This window comes from Scophthalmus maximus, chromosome 15, assembly GCF_022379125.1.
Source record: "Scophthalmus maximus strain ysfricsl-2021 chromosome 15, ASM2237912v1, whole genome shotgun sequence".
NCBI lineage: Eukaryota > Metazoa > Chordata > Actinopteri > Pleuronectiformes > Scophthalmidae > Scophthalmus > Scophthalmus maximus.
Window position 1 is genome coordinate 18,884,889 of NC_061529.1, and position 22,272 is coordinate 18,907,160.

The 22,272-nt window shown below is 43.7% G+C and overlaps 1 protein-coding gene across 3 annotated transcripts in view; it reads right to left on the reverse strand.

Annotated features, from left to right (window-relative positions):
- daam2 (dishevelled associated activator of morphogenesis 2) overlaps nucleotides 1–22,272 on the reverse strand; it is a 93,778-nt gene that overhangs the window by 41,004 nt on the left and 30,502 nt on the right. For all 3 annotated transcript variants that reach the window (XM_035610311.2, XM_047337758.1, XM_035610310.2), the window contains exons 2-3: nucleotides 16,216–16,501; nucleotides 7,207–7,296 (exon numbers count right to left, since the gene is read on the reverse strand). In XM_035610311.2, coding sequence (XP_035466204.1) covers nucleotides 7,207–7,296; nucleotides 16,216–16,383 — 258 coding nt within the window. In that variant the 5' untranslated portion in view covers nucleotides 16,384–16,501. The remainder of the gene's footprint in view (nucleotides 1–7,206; nucleotides 7,297–16,215; nucleotides 16,502–22,272) is intronic.

Below are 22,272 nucleotides of genomic sequence, written 5' to 3' on the forward strand. Positions count from 1 at the left end.
GTATTATCGGCAGTAACCAAATGAACGTCACATTCAAAAGTGCACTGTGGAAACAGCACTATTCACTCAAGAAGCTTCACTAATTGTTGGGTTGGTCAATGTGGATTTCAGTCCTCCTAATGACCATTGTTTCTGATCTGCAGCACCCTGTGCCAGAATTTGAGCTCAAGCTATATGGCTAAACTGAAACAAAAACAATAGAACTCACTGTACTACTCAGCCTTTGTTTTCCACCTTGCTGCTGAGACACACAGGACACAATGCCAGACAGATCCTGACGCTGAGATTAACAATTTAACTGCCTCTCTCTGGCCCTTCAGCCAAATTACAGCCGCCCTCAAAAAACATGTCAAGTCCAATGCAACATTTACACTGGCAGTTTTTCACGAGTCGAAAGTAAAGTACTGTAATTATCTTCTCGTTTAGGGGCAAATGAAAAACAACATGAGGTTTGTTTTTGGGGTCCGACTGCAGTCACATCAGTCTGCACACTTCCTGAATATTTGCCCTTCAAATGGAATTTCCAGGAGCTGAAGTGATGCCGAGTTTGTTCTCGTGCGCCGTTTGCTTGATCAAACCTTTCTGGGAGTTAATCACATTTGATGACTGGTATTAAAAATCTCCTGATAAGAAGCCAGACTCCACAGAGTGGAGCCTGTATTGGATGAAAAGTGTAATACAGCAGACTTTGAATGTGGATGGAGAGTTTGTGCTGTACGAGCAGCACACGCATTTGAACGAAAGGGCCGAGAGCTCCACCGCTTTTTTCTGGGTGAAAACATTCCCGTCGCGTGCTCCACTGCGACAGTTTAGGGTCAAGCCCATCATTCTATTACAGCAATTACACACTTACACTACCCTGTAAATTCCTCATGCCTGGTGACATTAAATATGATTTACACGAGGACAGGAATCCTCAACAGTGTATCAGCTATATTTCTTTAAGGTGCTTCTCTCGTTACAAGCATCTGTTGAGGCATATATCGTTTCTGTTCAGGCCCAAATACCTGACTAAATCCAGAGTTCAAGAATATTTCCCCGTGTCTTTGGCAGAGAGTCACATTTGCAAGGGCACCTGTTCGAATAGCAGATGAAATTACATATTTCGGCGCCCCCGCTGTCATGTAACAAGCCGTCTCAAAGATTTCCGACTTCCTCAAATGTTTTCACTGACAACAATAAGAGAGCTCACGGACTTAAAGAATCCTATACACGTACCGAGTACATTTCAAGTCACGGTTTCAGGAGCAACCGGGGGTAGAAAGCCTAAATCATCCATCCATTTGCAGATACACTTAACATTTTCGAAAAGGCCATGGGAGGGTTTTACTTATTTTCCTATAAAACTTTCTCTCAATTACACATTTAAACATAAGTAAGAGTATAAGAGAAAAGTTCTCCATGTCCCTTCTAACATCAACATATGCTTTTTCATGACCCCGATAGCGCACACTTACAGCCATATTAGCATGTTCTGCACGTCAGCACATTTCACTTTCACGTTTTCCAGTCTCTCTAGACTTTGGCAGCCGACTTGGCCCCAGCCCTCCTCCAAGTGCAGTTCAACTCTTCTGCGTCTCAGACAGGCCCATAATCTATACATTGGCTATCAGCGAAATGTTTCCACAGGGTTTCCAGTTTCTCTGGCAATTGGGGTTTCTCATCGGGCTTCAAACACTCGGTTCCCATGTGCTCAGAGAGGCCCGGGGGGACCCTGGCTGCGATGTGGGGACTTTCATGAGCCGTCCAAAATCATGACAGCAAAGGCAGGCAGCACAATGCGGAATGATTCAAAGACTACTTCATGAACAAAGGAGAAGACTGCAAAAGCCTGTATTTAAAGGGAAAAAAGGCCATTTCGAAGAATTTGTCTTTGGCAAGAAATGAAAAAGGTCTGCTGAAAAAGACCTGAATGTGCTGTAGTCACTTCTTCAATAGAACATAGAGGTTAATTTGCAGATCGACAAGGAAGATTTCTCTGGGCTTCTTCTTATTCCAAACTGTAGAATTGAAATTGATAATCAATTAACTGATTAGTCTATTGACATAAACATAATCTGGAACTATTCTGATAAGTTATTAAATGTTAATTTTGCCTTGGACTCTTTGGTTGTATAAGATTTTGGAAGACATCAAACTGGATTAGGTAAAGTTGTGATTTTATATTTATCAGTTAGCTTCATGCAAGGCGTACTTGGCGGGTGTTCTGGGTATCTCGGAGAACTTAGAGTACTGGAGATAACTAAATATTCTAACACAGAGACTCAGATTTATACAAGATGAAACCTAGACGATCTCTTAGACAAGATGTACTCAAATCAAATCTTCACGCAGAAATGAGCTCATCTGACTCTAAGGTGAAACACTTGAACACGTATAATTTGTCCAGAAACAATGAGTATAAATGCTGCGAAATATTCCATGTACACATTTATAATTCTTCACATTGTAGCTGTTGTGTACAGTTGAGAAAGAAGCACATGGGCAACTACAGCAGGATTTTGCAGCAAGCCATTGGGGTGCATTAGCTGTCATTTAAGTCAGTATTTTCGCCATATTCTGCGCTCCAGCTGTCACCACAATATTCCCGTCTGTGCAACAAGGGGGATTGTCCAACATTCCAAAAAGCCAATCCCTCTGCAGGGAATATTTATCTATGGAAGCCGGGATATAAAGTCTCACCTAGCGAGGCAGGAAATGGACAGGATATTGAATTCTGGAAGATTATGTAATGCTTGCCATCTCTTACAGGTAGCTAACATTACACAAGTTTGAGCACACGCTCAGGCAGAAATCTTTGCCTGGGGTCACATCAGTTTAGGTGATGGGGATAAAGCGCGTGGCTAATAATTGAAGAAATATGCTTTTGCCACTTAGGGAGGGGGAGATGTGTGGGTGCACATATACCATCAGCCAGCTCGTGTTAAGCGACGACATTCCACTTGCAGCTTATGACGTTAACGTGTGGTCAGATGATTTGGGGGAGCAAACTGTACACAGACAGTAAAATCCTTAAAATCCTCATTGCAAACATTAGATAACGGATCTGCGCTTTTTTTATCAATGTTTTGACACTGATAAAGGACCATATTTTGTGATCATGGGCTAAAAACACTCTCACACTGTGTGTGTGTGTCTGTGTGTGTGTGTCTGTGTGTGTGTGTGTGTGTGTGTGTGTGTGTGTGTGTGTGTGAGTGTGTGTGTGTGGTCAGTGGAGTGCTACAAATGTGAGTCACGAGACCCTGTTCGGCTCCCGGCACTGAGCGATTATCAGGTTATTAGATGTTACATCGTGTTCTCTACCTGGGGGTTGCTGGAGAAGGGTCACGCTCACAAAAACAAGTAGACACACACACACACACAAAACCACCATCACTCACAGCAGGGAGGTGAGAACACAGATTTACTCATGCCTATCTCTATTTAACTTGTACACTGCACATGTACTGAATACAACCTTCACTACATTCTCACGCTTACTAAGAATAAAGTCCACTAAAGTCACACACACACACACACACACACACACTCACACACACACACTCACACTCACACTCACACTCAGACACACAGCCAACACAGCTGGCTGTGGCTGACTGGGTGGGTGGCTGAGATCAGAGGTGCAGATACGATTGGTTTATGTACTGTATAGTCAGAAGGCCTCCACAAGATGTTCTCGTTAGTCAAGGTACACAGAGACCATACTCATGCTAATTCCCCTACATTACAGCTGACTGATATGGACAACACACCATGAGAAGACCAGTTTCTAATAAACAAACTATATTTAGTTACAGTTATGCGCTATAGTTGAAGCAGATGTTTGATGTTAGTTATTCATATGTTCTGTTCTAAATCAAGCTTAAATCACTGACTGATTAAATAAACAATTGTGGGATTTGATCATTAGCATAATCAATACCCCAAAAATTGCCATGCGAGGCTGCCTATTCCACTTTGTCAGAACTAAATAAAAAAACTCATGTTAAAAATAATATCACACTGCAGACTGTCAAGTCGCTACGTTCAAAAATCAGCAAACAAAGATGACACATTTAGCAGAGTCAGATTCATATTAGACAAACAGCAAGAAAATGTGAACAGCACATTTGTCAATGATGTGTAATTGGAGCAGACCTGTGCTGAGATTAATTCAAAGAGGCAATGGTTTTGGCAACATGACGTTAGATGCTAAAGAAATCCATCTTTTCAAAGTAAAGCTGTCAATAAAACAGCAGTGAGATATTACACTAGAGTAGAGGGTATTACAGCCGACACTGTCGGGTGTTATAACAGAGGATTAAACTGGACGGCGGCCTGTGGAAAAGGCCCTGAGGCAGCTGTGTGAGAGACAGAATTTTCCAATGACTACTGAAATATAGAAGGTGCTGGGGGAAAATAAAGAGATAATCTGTCTGTAAATTGGCAAGCAATGCTGGTGATGATGATGATCTGCTGAACATAATGTTAATTTTGCATTATGTTTGTTACGGTAATTCATTTTGGTATAAGGCACTATTCAAGCAAGTGGGACGAAGGGTAGTCTATCTATAATCTAGAAAATTCCAGCCCCATTGAATCAAATTTTGTCATAGTCTATTGAGATTATGAATGTATTATTAAATCGGCAGTTAGCGGCCCCGCAGGACTTGAATCAGCCTGTCGTATCTTGTCGTTTCGGCTTGATAGACACATTTAATGTGCGATTCTGTCCGACCTGTCGTCAACCTTGTTTCAAGCAGCAGCGGGAAGGCTTTTTCAGCAACCAAGCTCCGATAAAAACACTGTGCCCTACTTGTCCAGAAAAGAACAGCAGAGCGACAAAATTAGCAAGGAGCTTGAGATTAAAGTCGACAACTTGCAAACTAAAGACCCAGAAATCTTTCTCAGAACTTCGAAGAGATACAAAATAGAGCAGACTATGTTATATTTATCAGGTGGCCCTAAACTCAACTCTGGGTTTTGTGTCCGTCAGCTTGTTTTGGAGATATTTTGCCCCTTAATAGTTTAAAACATGATTCTGCTTTCACAGTTTCTAAGCTTATATCAAAAAGCTCAGAAGCCATTTCGGGTATTACAGTTCTAGAGAGAAGTGTGTTTGAAAAGCCAAATTGTGAATGGGGGCATTTTAAGGTCCACTACATTACACTTTTGTCCAAAGTGACTTACAACAAGTGCACTCAACCATGAAGATATTACCCAAAAGGTGCAAGAATCATACAAGTACATCAAATTTGATTAAATATAGGCAAAATTACTTTAATAAAGTCAACAAGTTATCCAAAAAAAAGGTCAAACAGCTCAAAAAGTGTTCAGTCCTTCACTTTGGGTCAAAAATCACTGGACAGCGGCTAAAGTGACTTGGCAATGGTTTAGTGGTTTGAGGTAAACGCGTTGGCCAGTTTGTTTTGCAGGTGAACAAAAAGTTAGTTTGTCCCTTTGTCGTGCCTTCAGTGGCACCCTCCAAGTGTTATCTAACCATAACAGCAGTCGCTCGGCTGGAGGAAACAAGGGAACCAGTGTTTGTCGCCGACAGGAACGGCCGAGGGAAATTCGGCTGTCCTCTGCTCTCCATTCAAATCACTGTCATGCTGTAATTCTCAGGAACACGAGCGAGTACTGTGTGTGTGTGTGTCTGTCTGTCTGAGTAACCAGTGCACACTTTCATTAAGTATATGGTTGCTCATGTCTGTGTGGGTATTTGCATTTGCGGGCAGTAGTCATGCCATCCTATCTGCACATTCACACACAGACATGCAGATTATTATTGGATATTGCAGTAGTATTGCAGTTGTTTTTTTCCTCAGCCTCTATTATATTTATCCATGAATGAGGGGTTTGTTTAGTTTTTCCTCAGGCTTTCCTCTGTGCACTATTACCCCTGTTTTGCTCTCCATTTCCTGGCCTAGGAACATTCTTTTTTTTTCTTCACCTCAGTCTTAGAGGAAATGATTTTTGACTAAGAGTTGGGGGAGGAACAACAAATATATCCTACCCCTGAACCCAGCTTAGGTGCACACTACACCCATTTCGGTTCCCCATATGCCCAGGCTGTTGCCAAAATTTTGTTTCCGCTACCTTCGACTACAGCACAAAGAGTCCTCATTATAATGTCTGTGGTTGGTTTAGTGAGATATTCAATAAGTGACATTGGAGTATGGCTGAACTCGGGTCTTTTATGTGGGTTCACATGTGCAAATGCACGTTCTGCCAACAATTCAATTCCCTTTGACACTAAGCATTGTATTCACGGGGCATAGCACATTGCAAGCCCAATGGTTATCATAGTGTATTAAAAGAAAGACTATATCTCCCTCCTGTATTATTTTTGACCCGTATTAAATTTCAATGTAAACTGCTGTGGTGCTCCAGCTTCCATCCTCGCCTTGACATCCATCTAAACACACCACAACTCCACAGCTCTTCTTTTTCCTAGTAACTCAATACTGGCTTGAATGCAAGTACAACCTATTACACATGCAGGTGTGTGCACACACGCGCACGCGCAAGAAACTGTGTGGGCTAACTCCTTTGTCAGAGCATATCCCATCAGCTAATCTGAGCCCGCATGCCTTGGATAGTGGAAGGTGGGTTAGGGTTAGATACTCGTCCCACTTCCAAAACAAAACCCTCAGCCAATAAACAAATTATCAAAGAGACACAAGGGAGGGTTTATGACTATTTGTTAAATTTGCTATGCAGCGGGAGGGGGAGAGAGAGAGGGGGGGGCGCAATTCCCCTTCTTCTCCAAGCACAATATCATTTCCTGGTGGATATTTGACCACAAAGACCAGAGACCAGAGTTGTTGTGGAGCGACACGCCAAAGGGCACAAAGAGCAAGAGAGACGTTTTGGCGAGGGGAGAGGGGTGAAAGAGAGGGCTAACCAGAATGTTCTAGTCCTCCCATGGTATGTTGACAATCCTTAAGCAGCGCAAGGAAATTGCATTCTCCAATGTGGGGAGGGAGATCTTGTAATTGGGGGCTTGGAAACAAGAAACAGGAGTATATTTGTGCGCTCCGTGTTGTTTGCGTGTATCTATTGTATTAAAGACTTGCAAAATGGGTTCTGGTGGGAGGCTGCCCTTCAATAACATTCACCGCCGACAGTTTAGCTCAGAACTTGTGGGTTCAGGCAGCCAATCAACAGAGGGCCAGCCAGAGATTGGGGCTGACGCGCGGTAAATTACAGCCGAGGCCGACTCACCTTCTTCTTGCTGCAGTAGATTTGCCATTTCTTCTCATCGGCCAGAGCGAACATGGCCTCCCTGTTCTTATCCGTCAGGTCCAGTTCATCCTGCAACGACAGGGGAGGTTGTTTTATCCACACAGCATAAATCATCATTTTTAAACCATTCATTCAATTTGATGGGAAAAAAACAAAAATAGCCAAGCACCATGAAGTAATGATTATGAGAGAAAATAATATAATCAAACCATTAAAAGGGCACATGATCCATGTTGTGTTTTCTTAACACCACAGCAATACAGAGAAGAAATGACTACAGGTGACTGGGGGATTGAAGTTTACACAGTGCCATTAGATTGTCCAACCTTCCCGCTGCCTAACTAAGAACTGGTCGCCACAGACGACAGAGGAGTGTTTTGATATTCACCCTGCTGCTCCTCTCAATTCTTCAGCTTGGTACAAGGAGCCTCCAGCACCTTTTCAAATGCATATGAACCCAGGAAACAAGTCTCTGTGTGCCAGAGAGTAAAAGTAAAGTCTTGGAAAAGAGAGGTGCATTGGTAGAAAAAGAGGAAGGTGTTGAATAAAAGCAGAGAATATAAGCTATGGGGTTCTGGAAATGGATATGCACACACAAAAAAAAAATAGAGGAGGGGGTGCGATGCTATAGCACCCGGGCTTTGTTTACACACTCACACTAATCTCATCATAATGGTTTTGCTACCATTACGTCAGCCAGAAGTGCTGGGGCCCCCGGGGGCCCCCCAGAGTGAAGATGGCTACCGGTGCCAGAGCTGGGGCCCCTTGAAGCCAGCCAGTAGATTCACAGGATTTGTTTTCAGGCATTCAGCTGGACAGGGTGGGCTGAGGTGGCCCACATTCCAAGTATCTGACACTAAACTATGAAGAATGACATCATCTCTCACTCAGTCCTTTCAATGGGACAATAAGCAGCAGCTTTACAGTGGTTTGGGGGGGGGGATGGGGAAAGGTCCCAAGGGTGTGAACTTCAAGGGAGCTAATGCAGACAGAAACCACAATAAAGCTCTGGACTCTTTGATTAAACAGCTGTTCATCTCAAGAGCATTTTTTTCCCCGATTATTTGTGACTCTTGCTGAGAGCTGATTATCCGGGATTTATTTACATTATCTGCTACAATAAATGCATGCTGCTGTTGTATGTGACATGTACGGTACTGACTGTCGAGCAGGAAACCAGCCGTCACGTGCCACCCGAACGTCGCCCCTCTGACTCTCTGCACTTCCATCTTTCGCTTGGACCTCAATCTCCACATCCATGAGCTTGGGAAACGGAGGCCCAGAAGCTGGCTCGTCTCTGGCCTGTCGCCTGCTCGCTGGGTCAAAGCCCTCCCGTATAAGCTGCCGCTGTTTGGAGGAGCTGATACTGAGAGCTGGTGGGGGATATCAGTGAGATAGAGCCCCTTTGGATCTGAACCAGATGGGAGCTGAGCCCAGAAGCTGATCTCTTTGCATCATGTATTTTCCCCCCCAACTACTCCTCAAGCCTCTCAATTTGAGGTCTTATATGGTGGGGGAGTTATGCGAGAAGGCAATATACATCAGCAATGAAATGAGGATTTGGGACGTCTTTCTTCTTCCTTTTCTTAAGAATTCCAGTTTAGAAATGGATAAATGATGACACTGTAAGCTGTATGAATAGGATAATGTCACAATCAAGTACAAGAGCAAGAAAGGGAAAACAGGAAAGGAGTGGCAGGGTGGACTGCAGGCTAATGCATGTTGAGATTTTAAAATGAGAGCTGCATGTTTCATTGAGTTATGTTGAGGTGGAAGAGGCACCAGTTTGCCTTCGAATCAGAGAGAAAGGGGAAAAAGAGAGAAAAGTCGAGGACGAGGACATCGGGTGGGTGGAGGAATTTTCCCTCTCATGCCAGCCAGAGCACTTTTCACTTTCCAGTTATGCAACATCCCAGCATTTTCTTCCACCTTCAGTTCTCTCGCCCCCACGACATCAAAATGTGCTCCAATACCACATCCGCATCACATGGCCTGTCCTCATGACCGTAGTAACACCCCAAAAAACAGCAGCTCCCTCTCTCGGTTTTCCAAAACAAAACAAAACCACTTTGCTGTGTTAAACCTTCGTCTTGATGTGTACCCGTCCTCCTCCACCCGCACGCTCCAGCTGGGAATTCACATAAACCAAAGCTAATATTGTTACACCTGCTGCCCCAGAAGGGAAACTCACCTACAGTAAGGCCCCTGAACCCGTCCTTTCATATTTCGCCCGTTCCTGCCTATCGAGTATTGTAACAAATTTAAAAAGGTTGTTGCGGATGTGCGTCTGTGTGACTATTACTAAAAAATATATGATGGACTGAATTACCCGTCAGGGATTATGGTGATTAAGATATCTCAGCACATTTGCAAAGATCATCATGGCTGATATAAATGCATATATACTTGCATGACATAACAGGATGACACAACATGTCTGTAGGGGATTTTAAATATTCATCTACACCATATGGAAAGACTGTATAGGAAGGGTTGAGTGTTGAGTAGCAATGAAACATTGGAGTGAAGTGGAGAGAAATGATGGAAAACCTAAAATACATGTTACTGCTTTTTACTACTGTTTAGACAACACATCTCCTCCAGGAGCTGATTAAGTGCATGGTGAGACCCCACCTGAACGACCATACAGCTGGTTTGTCTTTACACTCGCATGCAACCCATAGGAACGGTCTAGTGACAGCCTACCAGACCTCCATCACCATGGTAACAATAAAAAACTCACGGTTTGGTTACGTTTAGGCACAAAAACAAGACAAATCAAGGTTTGGGTTGAAATAGATGGTGAGGTTAGAGGACCATTGTTGTCCTGATTACAAGGCAAGGCTAGGCAAGTTTATTTGTATAGCACAGAAACAGATCAAATTCAAATATAAGAATTAAAAATTAAAAAGAGAAAATAAAAACATCTTAAAGTAGAATAAGACAGGTGCTAAAAGTTACAGTGCAGTACAAGAAATGCACAGACAGTATTTAATGAAAGGCAGCGGCAATAAAAAAGTCTTCAGACTCGATATATGTATGACATATGTGGAGCATAAAAACTGAATGCTGCCTCTCCATGTTTAGTTCTGACTCTGGGGACAGAGAGCAGACCAGTCCCAGACGATCTGGGACGTCTGGATGGCTTGTAGCAGAGCAGAAGATCAGAAATTTAGTTTGGCCCCTAAACCATTCACTGCTTTGTAAACCAACAGTAGTATTTTGAAGTCAATTCTATGATCAACAGGAAGCCAGTGTAAAGATCTGATGAAGACAAGAATAACATGCAGCTAAGATTGTAGATCAGAATTGATCATCATGGAACACTGCGACTCGCGTGTTGAAGTTGTGGTTTTTCAGTTTGACACATTTATCCACCTCGGCCCCACCTCAACGCAGACTTTGTTGCTCTTCATACAACGTCACCTGACCTGACACACCTATGGGTCGTAAAAAAATGTTTGCACCTACAATCCTAAGGGGGAAATTATTTCAAAGAGGACAGTAAGGATTTCGAGAAGGCGTGTGAGGCCATTCACTGAACGCAGAGAACGAGAATGTTGTGGGAACGTGGGAGACGTGTGTGGTCCGTGAATCACACACGCTGCATCTATGAAGAGGCATTTCCACACAGGATATGAATGTCTTCAACTCATGTGAAGTATTACAGTACCGTCTGAGAGGGTCAGTCTGGCGTAGCACTGACACGAACACGCAGACATACACTGAACATATACAAATATCCTGCAGCAGTCTCTGGTGGAGACGGGAAGGCGGAGGAAAGACAGGCAAGATGGCAGGAAGTCATATGAGGCCTCCAGGGGACCCACAGGAAGCTGTAGCTGCCATTATTGACCCAAACGACATTCAGTGAGTTTCTCTCTCTGTGAGTGTGTGTGTGTGTGTGTGTCAGCGTACTACACCAGGCCTAGTTCTGAAGTTTTTCCCATTTGGGAAAGAAGAACCACAATCGAAACAGGACCAAGACCAACTTCTTATTCTGAGGATATGGTGAGAATGGATTTAGCCGCTTTACATCATCTTAGAAACACACACACACACACACACACACACACACGCACACGGTGGCTGGTCTCACACCACTGTGCTGTGTTCAGATGAGTCACAGTATCCTCTCTTTGATTAGTCAGTCAGCAGCCGTTGCTAACCTACTGCCTCTCCCTTGGTCCAAATAAGGTTTGACTAGACACAAGGTAAATTTCACTAAGGACAGTAAGGACAGTGAGAGCTGATCCAGTGGGCCAAGGGAAGGAGGGAGGTGGTAAAAGAAAGAGGGTGCATCCCAGGGTGAACACTGAGGAAACTCGCTCCCAATGGCGCAGAGGTTTGAGAACATTTCCATTCCCTCCTGTTACGCAACACATTGATTTGCGTCCGGCCGGAGAGTCACACTGGAGGGAACATTAGTACAGGATTTATGTTTAGAAGAGTCCAGTTTTCCGGGAAACACAAGTTTGATGTTTCAAATGAGAAAGGATCATTTTACCATCGCTGCTTTGAGAACATCATTTACATGCTACTAAAAACAGTGACTGAGAGGTACACGAAGTGGAGGCTATGCAAGGTTGTGATGCACAGATGCAGTGCCTGACACTGGACAGCTGGACCATTGACCATGGAGTGGTAGGATTAAAACTGTCCCAAATAATGAGACAGAGAATGAACGAACGAGGCTCCCACACAGATAGAAAAAAGAGGGCAGCGAGAACACACATTAATCTGATGTCTGCCAGTACAGTGCTTGCCAGATGTTGGCCCACTGGATCAGATTCAGTTGTGCCAAGTTGGCTAAATATGCTTTTCTTTATAGCCTCTCTCCTCTTAACTTGCTGCAGATAGGTAGAAGACCAGGACTTCCCTGTTAGTAAAAAGAGAAACACTGGGGAGAGGATTAATTTGCTACATGTGCTGTATGCAAACAAATGATGCCATACAGATGCTGAGTCAGGCTTGGCACTTTTCCTTCTTCCCAACTACAAACTAAACTGAGCAACTGCACCTAAATTCTATGTATTACGCAGCACACCCTCCACTCAGTTCCTCGAAATATGTTGCTTTTTGTCTTCTTATGCGTTTACATTTCTCTGTTAAAAAGATACAGTGGTTAAGTGGTAAGACCCTTGTGTCAAATGTGACAACACATTCATGTATGCAGCAATATGCAAATCTTTCCATGGTCAAAGCAATGTGTTCATTGCTATCAGTTAAAAAATGCCTAACTTCCTCGTCTAGTTGTCCCAGAAAGACCACACACTTTGGTTTCTGAAAACAAACAAAAAATTATATTTGGATTTAACTGCCACCACTGACAAATGTGCCCAAGTGCCTGAGCGGAATCCATTTTCAATTGCATATTTACCGTATGAGAGCAACTCCACATTAGATGATGAAATGTTATAAGCACAGAATTTTGCTTTGAGTAACAAAATAAAGCTGTCAATGTTCTTGAAGCGCCGCCAAACTTCACACATGGCCTCTATAGATATATAAATACACATCAACTGTGCGTGCAAGCCTTGAAACGCTGGTGGAAAGACACTGCTGCACCCAGATCCAAAAACACAGAACCCAGAACTGCAGCGCGTTTTACTATCAGGGAATTTCTGCAGCCAGATGCAAATGTGTAGTTTAATTGATACAATCAATTAGCTCTTCTGATGTGTTGTTTGTTCATTGAGGCCAAACCTGTGGCGATTGCTACCAGGTTCGTTTTCATGGGTTCGCAGAGTTCACTACGAGCCACAGGAGGCTTTCAAATGGTTTATGACACGCTTGGAACCATGTTTATTCTTCAGACTTCATTTTAGGATGAGCATTTGGCAGTGTTTATTCACTAAATATTTGTTTTGTAAGTTACACACCAAGAACAAAAATCCATTTCTTTTGCATTGCTACATTGATGATTCAGTTGCAAAATTAAGTTTTGGTTGCCTAAAGGCTATACATTTGAGAAATCTGCCAATAAGTTGACAGCAGGTGTGGAAACACACCAAAAGTTGCAGTCTTGTCTTTGGGAGGAGTCAAGGCCAAATGATATGCATATAATGGTACCAAGTTTATCGAGTAATATGCCTGTTTTTTTAAACTCCACTTGTATCATCCGAAGTAGGTGATCCAACAAACAAGAGAAAGGGATGGACACATCTGATCACATGTTCTATTTAATATTCCAAGCAACGGCAGAGAGCATGGGAGACAAGTTACAGCTAAGGATTTTCTGGCTAAGACATTTTTCATGTTATATTCCTGAGACAAGGCGGCTCCAAGTCTGTCCCTCCGCAAATAGTGTAAGCTGAGTGTGCACTGTGGAGTCTCTAGACACAGTGGAAGACCCAATTATGGACGCGAGGACACGTGGAGGTGGTTTACTCCTCCGTCTGGCCCAGATCTGTCGCTGCCGCAACAGAGGCTCCATTCAGTCTCATTCTCCTCCACAGGAAAGGCTTTCATAACAATAATCCCATCTCCCGTTTCCATGGAAACGCACTATGTTATGTTATTTCCTATTTTTCTTGATTTCCTCCCCTGTGGCTCAGGTCCTTGCCTCCCTGCATCGACTCTGCTTGCTTTACAAGCAGTGTGTCCAGACCAAGTGACTGCGCAGGGTCTGGTTGTACAGATACTTGGATGGCTGGTCAAATGTGTCAGCATGTCGGCTGCAGGATCAATAAAACAGATGTGGAGGACCAATGGCTTGGCCAGATGACCACCGTTAGGTAGAGGCAGTTAGGTAGAAGCAGTCCAATCATAGCAGACATGAATCAAACTGTCATGGGATGAGTAATCATCTCACTGGAACATTTTTTTTTTCCTTTTCAGACTCTCTAGCATGAGATTTTAAATAGAGCTTAAAGATTTTAGGGAGCAATAAAAGTCAGATATTTATTTATATTGTGTGTGTGTGTGGGGGGGGGGGGGGTGTAGGTTGGTAGGATGTTTGTCCATTTGCAGGGAAGATCTGAGGTATTTACCATTACGCCAAGCACCTTTTTCTGCTTTCTGCGTTCAATTAAAAAATAGACAAATTTCTGCCAATAAAATCAGCCAACCGATAGATCGGTCTGGCTCTAATTTGAACCTCTACTTATTCTATTCAATGCTGAGATTCTGCAGTGGAGCAAACATAAGATGAACCAGAGCCCAACACAAACATTACTCCAAAGACAAAATATCTGAGCTTGTGAACGACACCGTCAGATGTAGCCGTCCAAAAACTGTCTTCAGAATAATCTATTCACAACATGTGGAAGGGCCCTGATCCAATGGGGAAAGTGCCAAATCCTCTTTCTCTCCAGGGTTCGAAAAAAGCTGCAAGTCAAGAGTTTCTGAAGTGAAGGGCGAATCCGTCTGCTCTGCCTCTTCCTCAGCTCGTGCATCTGTGTAAGCTCCATCGCATGCTCAGATATTTACCTCAAAATAAGCTTTTGGTCATTCAGTCCTCTCAACCGTGAGCACTGCCGTAATTTGTCTAAGCGCTCCCATATGAAAAGCATGTTTCTGTTTATTCCACCAATAGACGCTTTCTGAAAGTTTCTCAGAGTCCAAACCTGATTCTTGTCAGCTTGTCTCAAGGCACATGAAGCATTAAGTGTGTCAAATAGCAACCTGCTGGTCCTTCAGAGCTAAGCTATAGTTAATAAACAGCTGAAAGGGAATAATGTCATTCCAGTCTAGGAATACTGATTGAGGCAATCAGTGTTTGATTGCTACAATCCTACCTTTTAATTTTCTCTAATCAAGCCAATAAATATACTGCAACTACTTAAGTCTAATGGTGTGTGTATTACCAGTTAATAAAAACAGCAAATTTAGGGTCAAATCAGGTCAATTAGCTGGAAAAAAGGGGAAATGCTCATTGGGAAAACATCTGCCTTGATAAGAGTGAATAGTTTCCTATCACAAATGGAATTTAACTTAATCTCCTGAATTGATTTTGACAGTTGGACGAGTGATATATCCTGCAGTCAGTGAAGTTTAGCGTTCCCCAAGACTAAAACTCAACAGCACCAAAGGCTGTTGAGAGACACACGCTCAAGAGGGAGACGGAGAGAAGCAGGGAATCTGAGGTTGTGGGAGAACGACAGAAACACTGAGATGGAGACAAACAGACCAAGAGGCAGGCGCTGAGCAAAGAGACGGAAACAGCGAAGCCCTGTTCTCACAGCAAAGACAGAAGCAGCTTGCATGGCAGCTGAAACCCACAGAAGACTTCTCCATTCTGACAGCTGTGCCCTGATCTCTCTCCACACCATGGATACATGCCAACACAGCCGAGCCAGTTTGGCTCTGGTACAGACCAACAACCTTTGCTAACAAGTGTGATCTGTGCACGAGATGGGAACTCTAGGAAAAGGGTGGGCTGCGTGTGGTGAGAAAGATGAGCTCCTGAATTTGTTTAATGGAGTGTTAGTGGTGGAGTTGGGGGGTGGCCTCACCCAACCATCAAGACGCCTTCTGCACAATCCAATCCCTTCCAATTCCTGTCGCAAATCCTCTTTGGTCAGGACAATGAGCAACACGCAAAGGAAAAGAGTTGGGCTGTTCGACATTAGAATAAAAGAAAATGCCACTTCAATATAATATACCAAAGCACTGTTTAGAGCCAACTTCAAATAGTTTTCACAATCAAATTAGTCACGAATATTAGCTTGGTGACTAACAGGCTCATAAAAATTTTAGTGAGTAGTTGATGTTGATTTTTATTTGTGTTCAACACCTCGTTAAACGCTGCTCAAGGTCCTTCCTAATAGAAATCACTAAGTATTGTGTTAACAGGCAGTTGATGCATTGTTGATCTAGTACTGTGTTTCTGCTCCACCACGGAAACAACTGACAGGTTTTTGAGTCCAAAGCTTAAACTAAATAAGACGCCCGCACGACAAATTCCTTAATGTTTTTTTGTTAACACGTCCAAGTCCATACGTAGCTTGCTCTGACTTGTCTTTAGATTGCATCATGTTTACTCACCACCAGTTCGGAGAAACGCGCATGCAGCTCCTCGGCGGGCGGCATGGGGGCGCTGAACTCCAGCAGCTGCAGGGGCACACTGTCCTTCAGGTTGATCTCGGGGGGCTCACTGCTGCCAAAGCAGCACAGGAAGCCCAGGCCCGCCCGCGTCCTCTTCCTGGGCGGCATGATGGCTGTGGTGACACAGGTGGCAGTGGTGGCGCTGGACCAGGAAGGTAAAGGAAGGGGCCAAGGGCAGGGAGGGGGAGTGGAGAGGAGGATGAGGCTGCTATCTAGGGGGCATGATCTGGAACAGAGGAGAAAACAGAAAAGGTTACACAGAGACAATGCAAAGCTGGCCTATGTTTGGTTTCCAGAGCATGACACTTCCATGAACAGTACATTTAATTTCTCCATCACAATGTAGCACAGCGGAGACTCAGCCCGTCTACACACTCAGTGTCCGGTTGAAGATTTCTTGGACAGACTTATTTGTAGTGTACAGGAAGCAAAGCAATTTATTTTTGCAGCTGCGCCATTTCGCTTGGAAGAAATACAGGAACATACATGAGCAGCAACAGCCCAAAAAAAAGCGCTGCCTTAAGAACGTAAGAGAAAAAAACTCAGTACTGGAAAGACAGTGATTACGGAGCAGTACCTGGAAAGACGGCTGCAAAAATGTTTTGCGGGCCTACCAATACGGATGTTGCAAATATCAACAAGAAAGAAGTAGAAAGTGCAAAGCTGTTAACAACTATTCATTTCAGATTCCTTATCCCCTTCACTGTGCCAGGGACGAGACCTCCTTCCTGTGAGACAAGAGAGCACAGAGGCAGCAGGCGCTACCATCATATCCTTGTCTTGACATCGGGCGCTCTTGTGCCTCAACAAAGAAACCTCTTGTCAGCGAGGTACAATGGTGCCTGTGCAGTGTGTGTTGTTTGCGCAGACGTGCTCTGTGCGCTGCCCCAGCAGTGTCCTCGCTCCTTCAATGGGGTAGAAACCGTGTAAATGTGTTTGCGTATGGACAGTAATGAATGACACCCACTGCAGCAGGAGCCGAGGACTGAATGGGCCAAGACACCCTGGAGGATTTCCTCAGGGCTACGAAAAGGATATGGGTGGCCTTCACTGTGTGAACAATACACTCTTTCCACTATATTATGTCCTATCAGGCATACACACATTTACAGAATGTGAGCATACACCCACAATGACTGGCACAGTTGCCAGAGCCCTTCTTTATGCAACAGTTTACCGCATTTGTGAATGAATGGACTTTGAACCCGTTATGCGAATACCATGGATGTGCACGTCCAGCAGAAATATTTCACCAAGAAATCAATTTGGGAGCCATTTGCATGAAAAATACGTGTTATGTGTTTGCAACAAGAACACCAAAGCAAGACAACACTCAAAGACACAAAATGTTACGGCCTGTTCTGATATTTCGACACAAACAAGCGTTAAGTAATGCCTTGAGATTTGCAGCCGTCAGTTTAATATGACTGTGGAAGTTTATGACTTCACTTTCCACATGAAGCCACAATCTACTTCATCTCGACTGAGCACAGCTCTCCGCCATCACCCTGTCACACATTTGTTCAGCGTAGGAGTTCTCACTACGCCATCTAAAAATAGCCGGATGCTAAATTCTTTATGAATGCACTGGGGCCTCAACAGGAGCTTGAAGGGGGAAAAAAATGAAAAGAGAAAAAAAAAAAACACTTTTCTATTCCGCCCTTTCGTCTTTTGCTCATTTGCCTTTTCCGCTTCCTTGAATCTGCCATCCTTCTTACGGCAGAAGACGCAGATCGGTGCACATCTCCACACCAACTGGAGGCCATGTTAAATGACTTTTTCTTTGGTGTTTTTGAATCATGGAAATTCTTGTGCAACCATCCAGTGAAGTATTATATCTTGAATTATTCTCTATAATTACCTTCAAATATGGGAACAGTTTCATAAGCATTGCATCACTGTGCTGAATGTCAATTATAGCCTGTGTGGCATCTTGTATGTGTGTGCCTGTGTGTGCAGTGGTTATTTGATACTGCAGCAGTGGGTGTCTTAATAGCCGAGGTGGCAATCCCTGAATACCCCCCACAAAAACCCCCACATCGTGGCGGGATGAACCAGGGGCAAAAAAAGAGCCGTGCGCCCTTAATTCTTTGCTGTGCCTAGTCTGTCTCCAACTGGCGGCCTCAGACCTCATGTTAGTTTTGGATGGACAGAGGAATGCGTTTTAGTTCAGAATGAGGACTGTAAATCTAGTCCACCATCTCTTGCATGAGAAGTTTATTTAGAAAACCAGTATGTACATATGTTAGCCTCGTAATTTCAGCACAGAACTAGCACAGTCTCAAACCAGTCTTCTCGAGTTGTATTATACGCTATTCATGCACTCCATATGAATAACAGATGATACAGGTTTTACTTCACATAGTTTGGCGACAGCAGAGTTATTCTGCTTTTGTTAACAACATTAGCTTTTGCATTTTCTGACAGCTGGCTTTTTCACCTCAGTTGGCATTTTAACACAATTCCCAAACTTACAACTATTAACAAGGGCATGTTGCATTTGTATGATTTGTGATTGATAATGTGCATGACATTAACCGAACAGAGTACATGCCAGAACGCAGATTTGAGAAGTTGCATTTTCCGATACATTATGTTGTGTTAAGATAGGTTGGCAGTTTGTATTTCAGATCCTCCACACCAGTAAGTGGATGAGGTGGTGCACTGGCCTTCAGCAGGCTTGAGGATGTTCAGCAAATATTTTGTGTTTCAGTAAATGGCTCATTAAAGGGGCTGCATAACTGGCAGGTTGAGATAAATAACGACCCCTTTGAACTGCGAATGGGGGGGGAGTATAGCACTTTAAAACAATGAGATGACCATATAAATAAAACTTACTTCAGGGAGGTAAATTATGGAGATTTTGTTCCCATACATTTGCACTTTTGAAAACGCCGTTAACAGTGACAGTGTTTCATCATTTTTATTGCTATAAGATAAAGTATGAGCCGGTGCCAAATCTTTACGGTTGTGACTTTGCGGTGGACAGCTGGTGGAGCCTAATGGAACAGAGGCCGCTCTGCAGGGGTTTTAAAGCTATTCAGCAGAAAATGCAACCTAAACCTGTCCAGTGTCTGTGTCTTTATTCTATCTTCACTCTCCGACTGAGGCCCACGTGCGGCCAGTCCTCACTCAACACCAGCTCTGCTGGCCTGCTTCCAGTCAATGCCCATGGAAAGTAGGCCAAAGAATTGTAGTGATTGTAGTATGAACACACAACAGGGAAATATGAGGTGCATATTTACTATGTGCAATATGTTACCTTTATCACTGTCTGTATGTTGAAGTCACTACGCAAACACAACCCCAACTGGCTCTGTCCCCTGACATATGTGCCCCTCTTATCTCCCCCTCTCCCTGACTCACTGTCATCTCCCATTATTCCTCTCTTCTCTTCTCCATCAACCCCCCCCCTGACAGTAACATCTGTAATTTGCCTTGCCACTTAAGCCTTCCCCCCATTCGTCACTCCCCATTTTCTAATTCTTTTCCTTCTCCCCTCTCTACGCTCATGGTTTCCCTGGTCAAGAAATTGCACTGCTTCTCTGAAGTACATTTTGTGAAAGGGATAAATAAAAAAAGCTAAACTAAGCTGTAAAATAAACACAAATATAATGGTTGGAGTCATGTCTTAGCTGACAGGAGCATGGCCTGGTGCAATGAAGTCTAGTCATCACTGCGGGTCCCAGGTGAAGTGCAATGATACAAGTAAAGAGAACAAATGCAAAACCTGTGCTCAAAAGCTATATCTGGTCACTACTAGGGGTCGACCGATGTGGCTTTTTTGGGGTCAATACCGATAATTACTAATCTAAGAGGCCGATGACCGATGTTTGTCTGGACTAAAAAAGTGTCAAAAGGCGTCAAAATTAAGAATAATACCAACTCTTGATAAAAAAAGGTTGTTTTTTTCTCTTCAACATGACATTAACCAAAGAAGTGCAAGGAGCTATCAGCAGCATTATTATGAAGTTGAAGAAACAAACAAACATGGACAGGACATTGCTAAAGTTTAGAGAGTAGCAGCTGCATCAGAGCCAAAGTAGCACATTTTATAATGAATTATTATCTTATCGGCAAATAGGCTTTAAAAAATGGCCGATACCGATAACCATAAAAATGGTGAATAGCTGCATCCAATAATCAGCCAGGCAGATAATCGGTCAACGCCTAGTCACTACAGTGGCACAGAGCTGAAATTCCTATACAGAAGAAGTGGTCAGATGAGCAAGTAATTGTTGTTTGTCAATAAATGTCTCCCACATGCATATACCTCCCCCTACAGTACAATCACGAGTTATGTTTTTACATCTTCATTAATGTACAAAATTAAGGTGCAATGTGAAAATTAGGCCACTTGAAAAGGTGGTTGCATCTTTTTTTTCACACATCCAACACTCCTGATTTGGTAAGCTGAACAGTCCCAGACACACAGACTTTCTTGTTTCCCTTGCTTTTCACTGGATATGTATATGATTGTGTTATTGTCCAAAAGTAAAAGGGGCTATCACTGAAAGAGTGAAAGTCAGCAGGCCTCTAACTCTTATTAAAACTATCCCTGTGTGTCAAAATGAGGGGATGCATGAAGAGGCGGGAAGACATTTGTCACCGCTTATCGTGACAGACACACATTTCAGCAAAGAAGCACATTTCGATTATTCCCCGCTTACATGCAGGCCACATGTTTGCGCCATTCGAAATTCAGACACACCCACACTCGGGGTGTAAGCACATGCACACATGCAGTGTTTTCCTACTTGCACACCGAGAGCTCTGGAGCAGAGAGGGGAGCCTGCAGGCTGCTCTGTGTTTGAAGGGTGTGGAGAGCAGCCGAGCACAGAGAGAGAGACAGAGAGATGAGACGGAGGCAAGGGAGGGAGGCAAGGGATAAAAGGAGATACTGCTGCCACTTCTCATTCAGCCCACTACCTCATCGCCTCATCCCCAGCGCCGGGAAGTAGGTCAGTGGTGGAGTGTTGGAGGAGGAGGAGGTGGAGGGGGCGGCAGTGAGGAGGGAAAGGCTGCTGCTGTTGATGTGTGTGTGCGTGTGTGTGTGGGCAAGAGACAGCTAAATAGAAAAGAGGAAGAGCATAGCAATATACAGACCAGTCTCTCAAAATGCTCTCCCCATCATCTGCCGCACAACACAATGCTTTGAGTACCAAATACAGAATCGGATAGAAATTGAGCTCCTGAACACACGCACACACACACACTCACACACACACACACACACACACACACACACACACACACACACACACACACACACACACACACACACACACACACACACACACACACACACACACACACACACACACACACACACACACACACACACACACACACACACCTGCATCATTCATCAACTGTATCTCTTTTGCTTTTTTTTATCCTGCACAATCCCCTTCTTCTTTCTCCTCAAACTACAGATTCTGCATCAACAGGCATCTTGCTAAACTTTTTCTGCTCTATCCTGCCTGTCATCCCCTCCTCCCCCCCTTACTTCCACCTTTCACACTTCTTGCCATCGTCTTTGTAATACATGGCTGGTTGAATGGATCCAAGCTCCTTTGCCCAAATAATGCCAGCTGTCTACAGAGACGGAAAGAAAGGGAGTCGAGAAAAACAAGGATTAACAATAGAAACGGAAGAAACAAATAAGAAGAACAGGCAAAAGAGGCACCGGATAAAAGATTAGAGGCAATCCTTCGGGACACATTCTTGTGTGTTTCTGTGTCGCACAAATGGGGACTATTCATGGTGCTGGGTCATAGGGCACAGACAGGCTTATATAAGCACCCGGCACCAGAGATCAGGGAGCAGTGCAACACTGGCACAGGAAGGGACTAGATGCCAGAGTGCACACTTGGCGATTGGCATTGTTTTGGCCAACTCTTGGCATGCAGCTTGTGAGAGTGGAACAAGTAAGTCAACTCCATTGTCAGATGTCAACGAAATACTGAACAACAATAATCCTTTTAGATTTTGGTC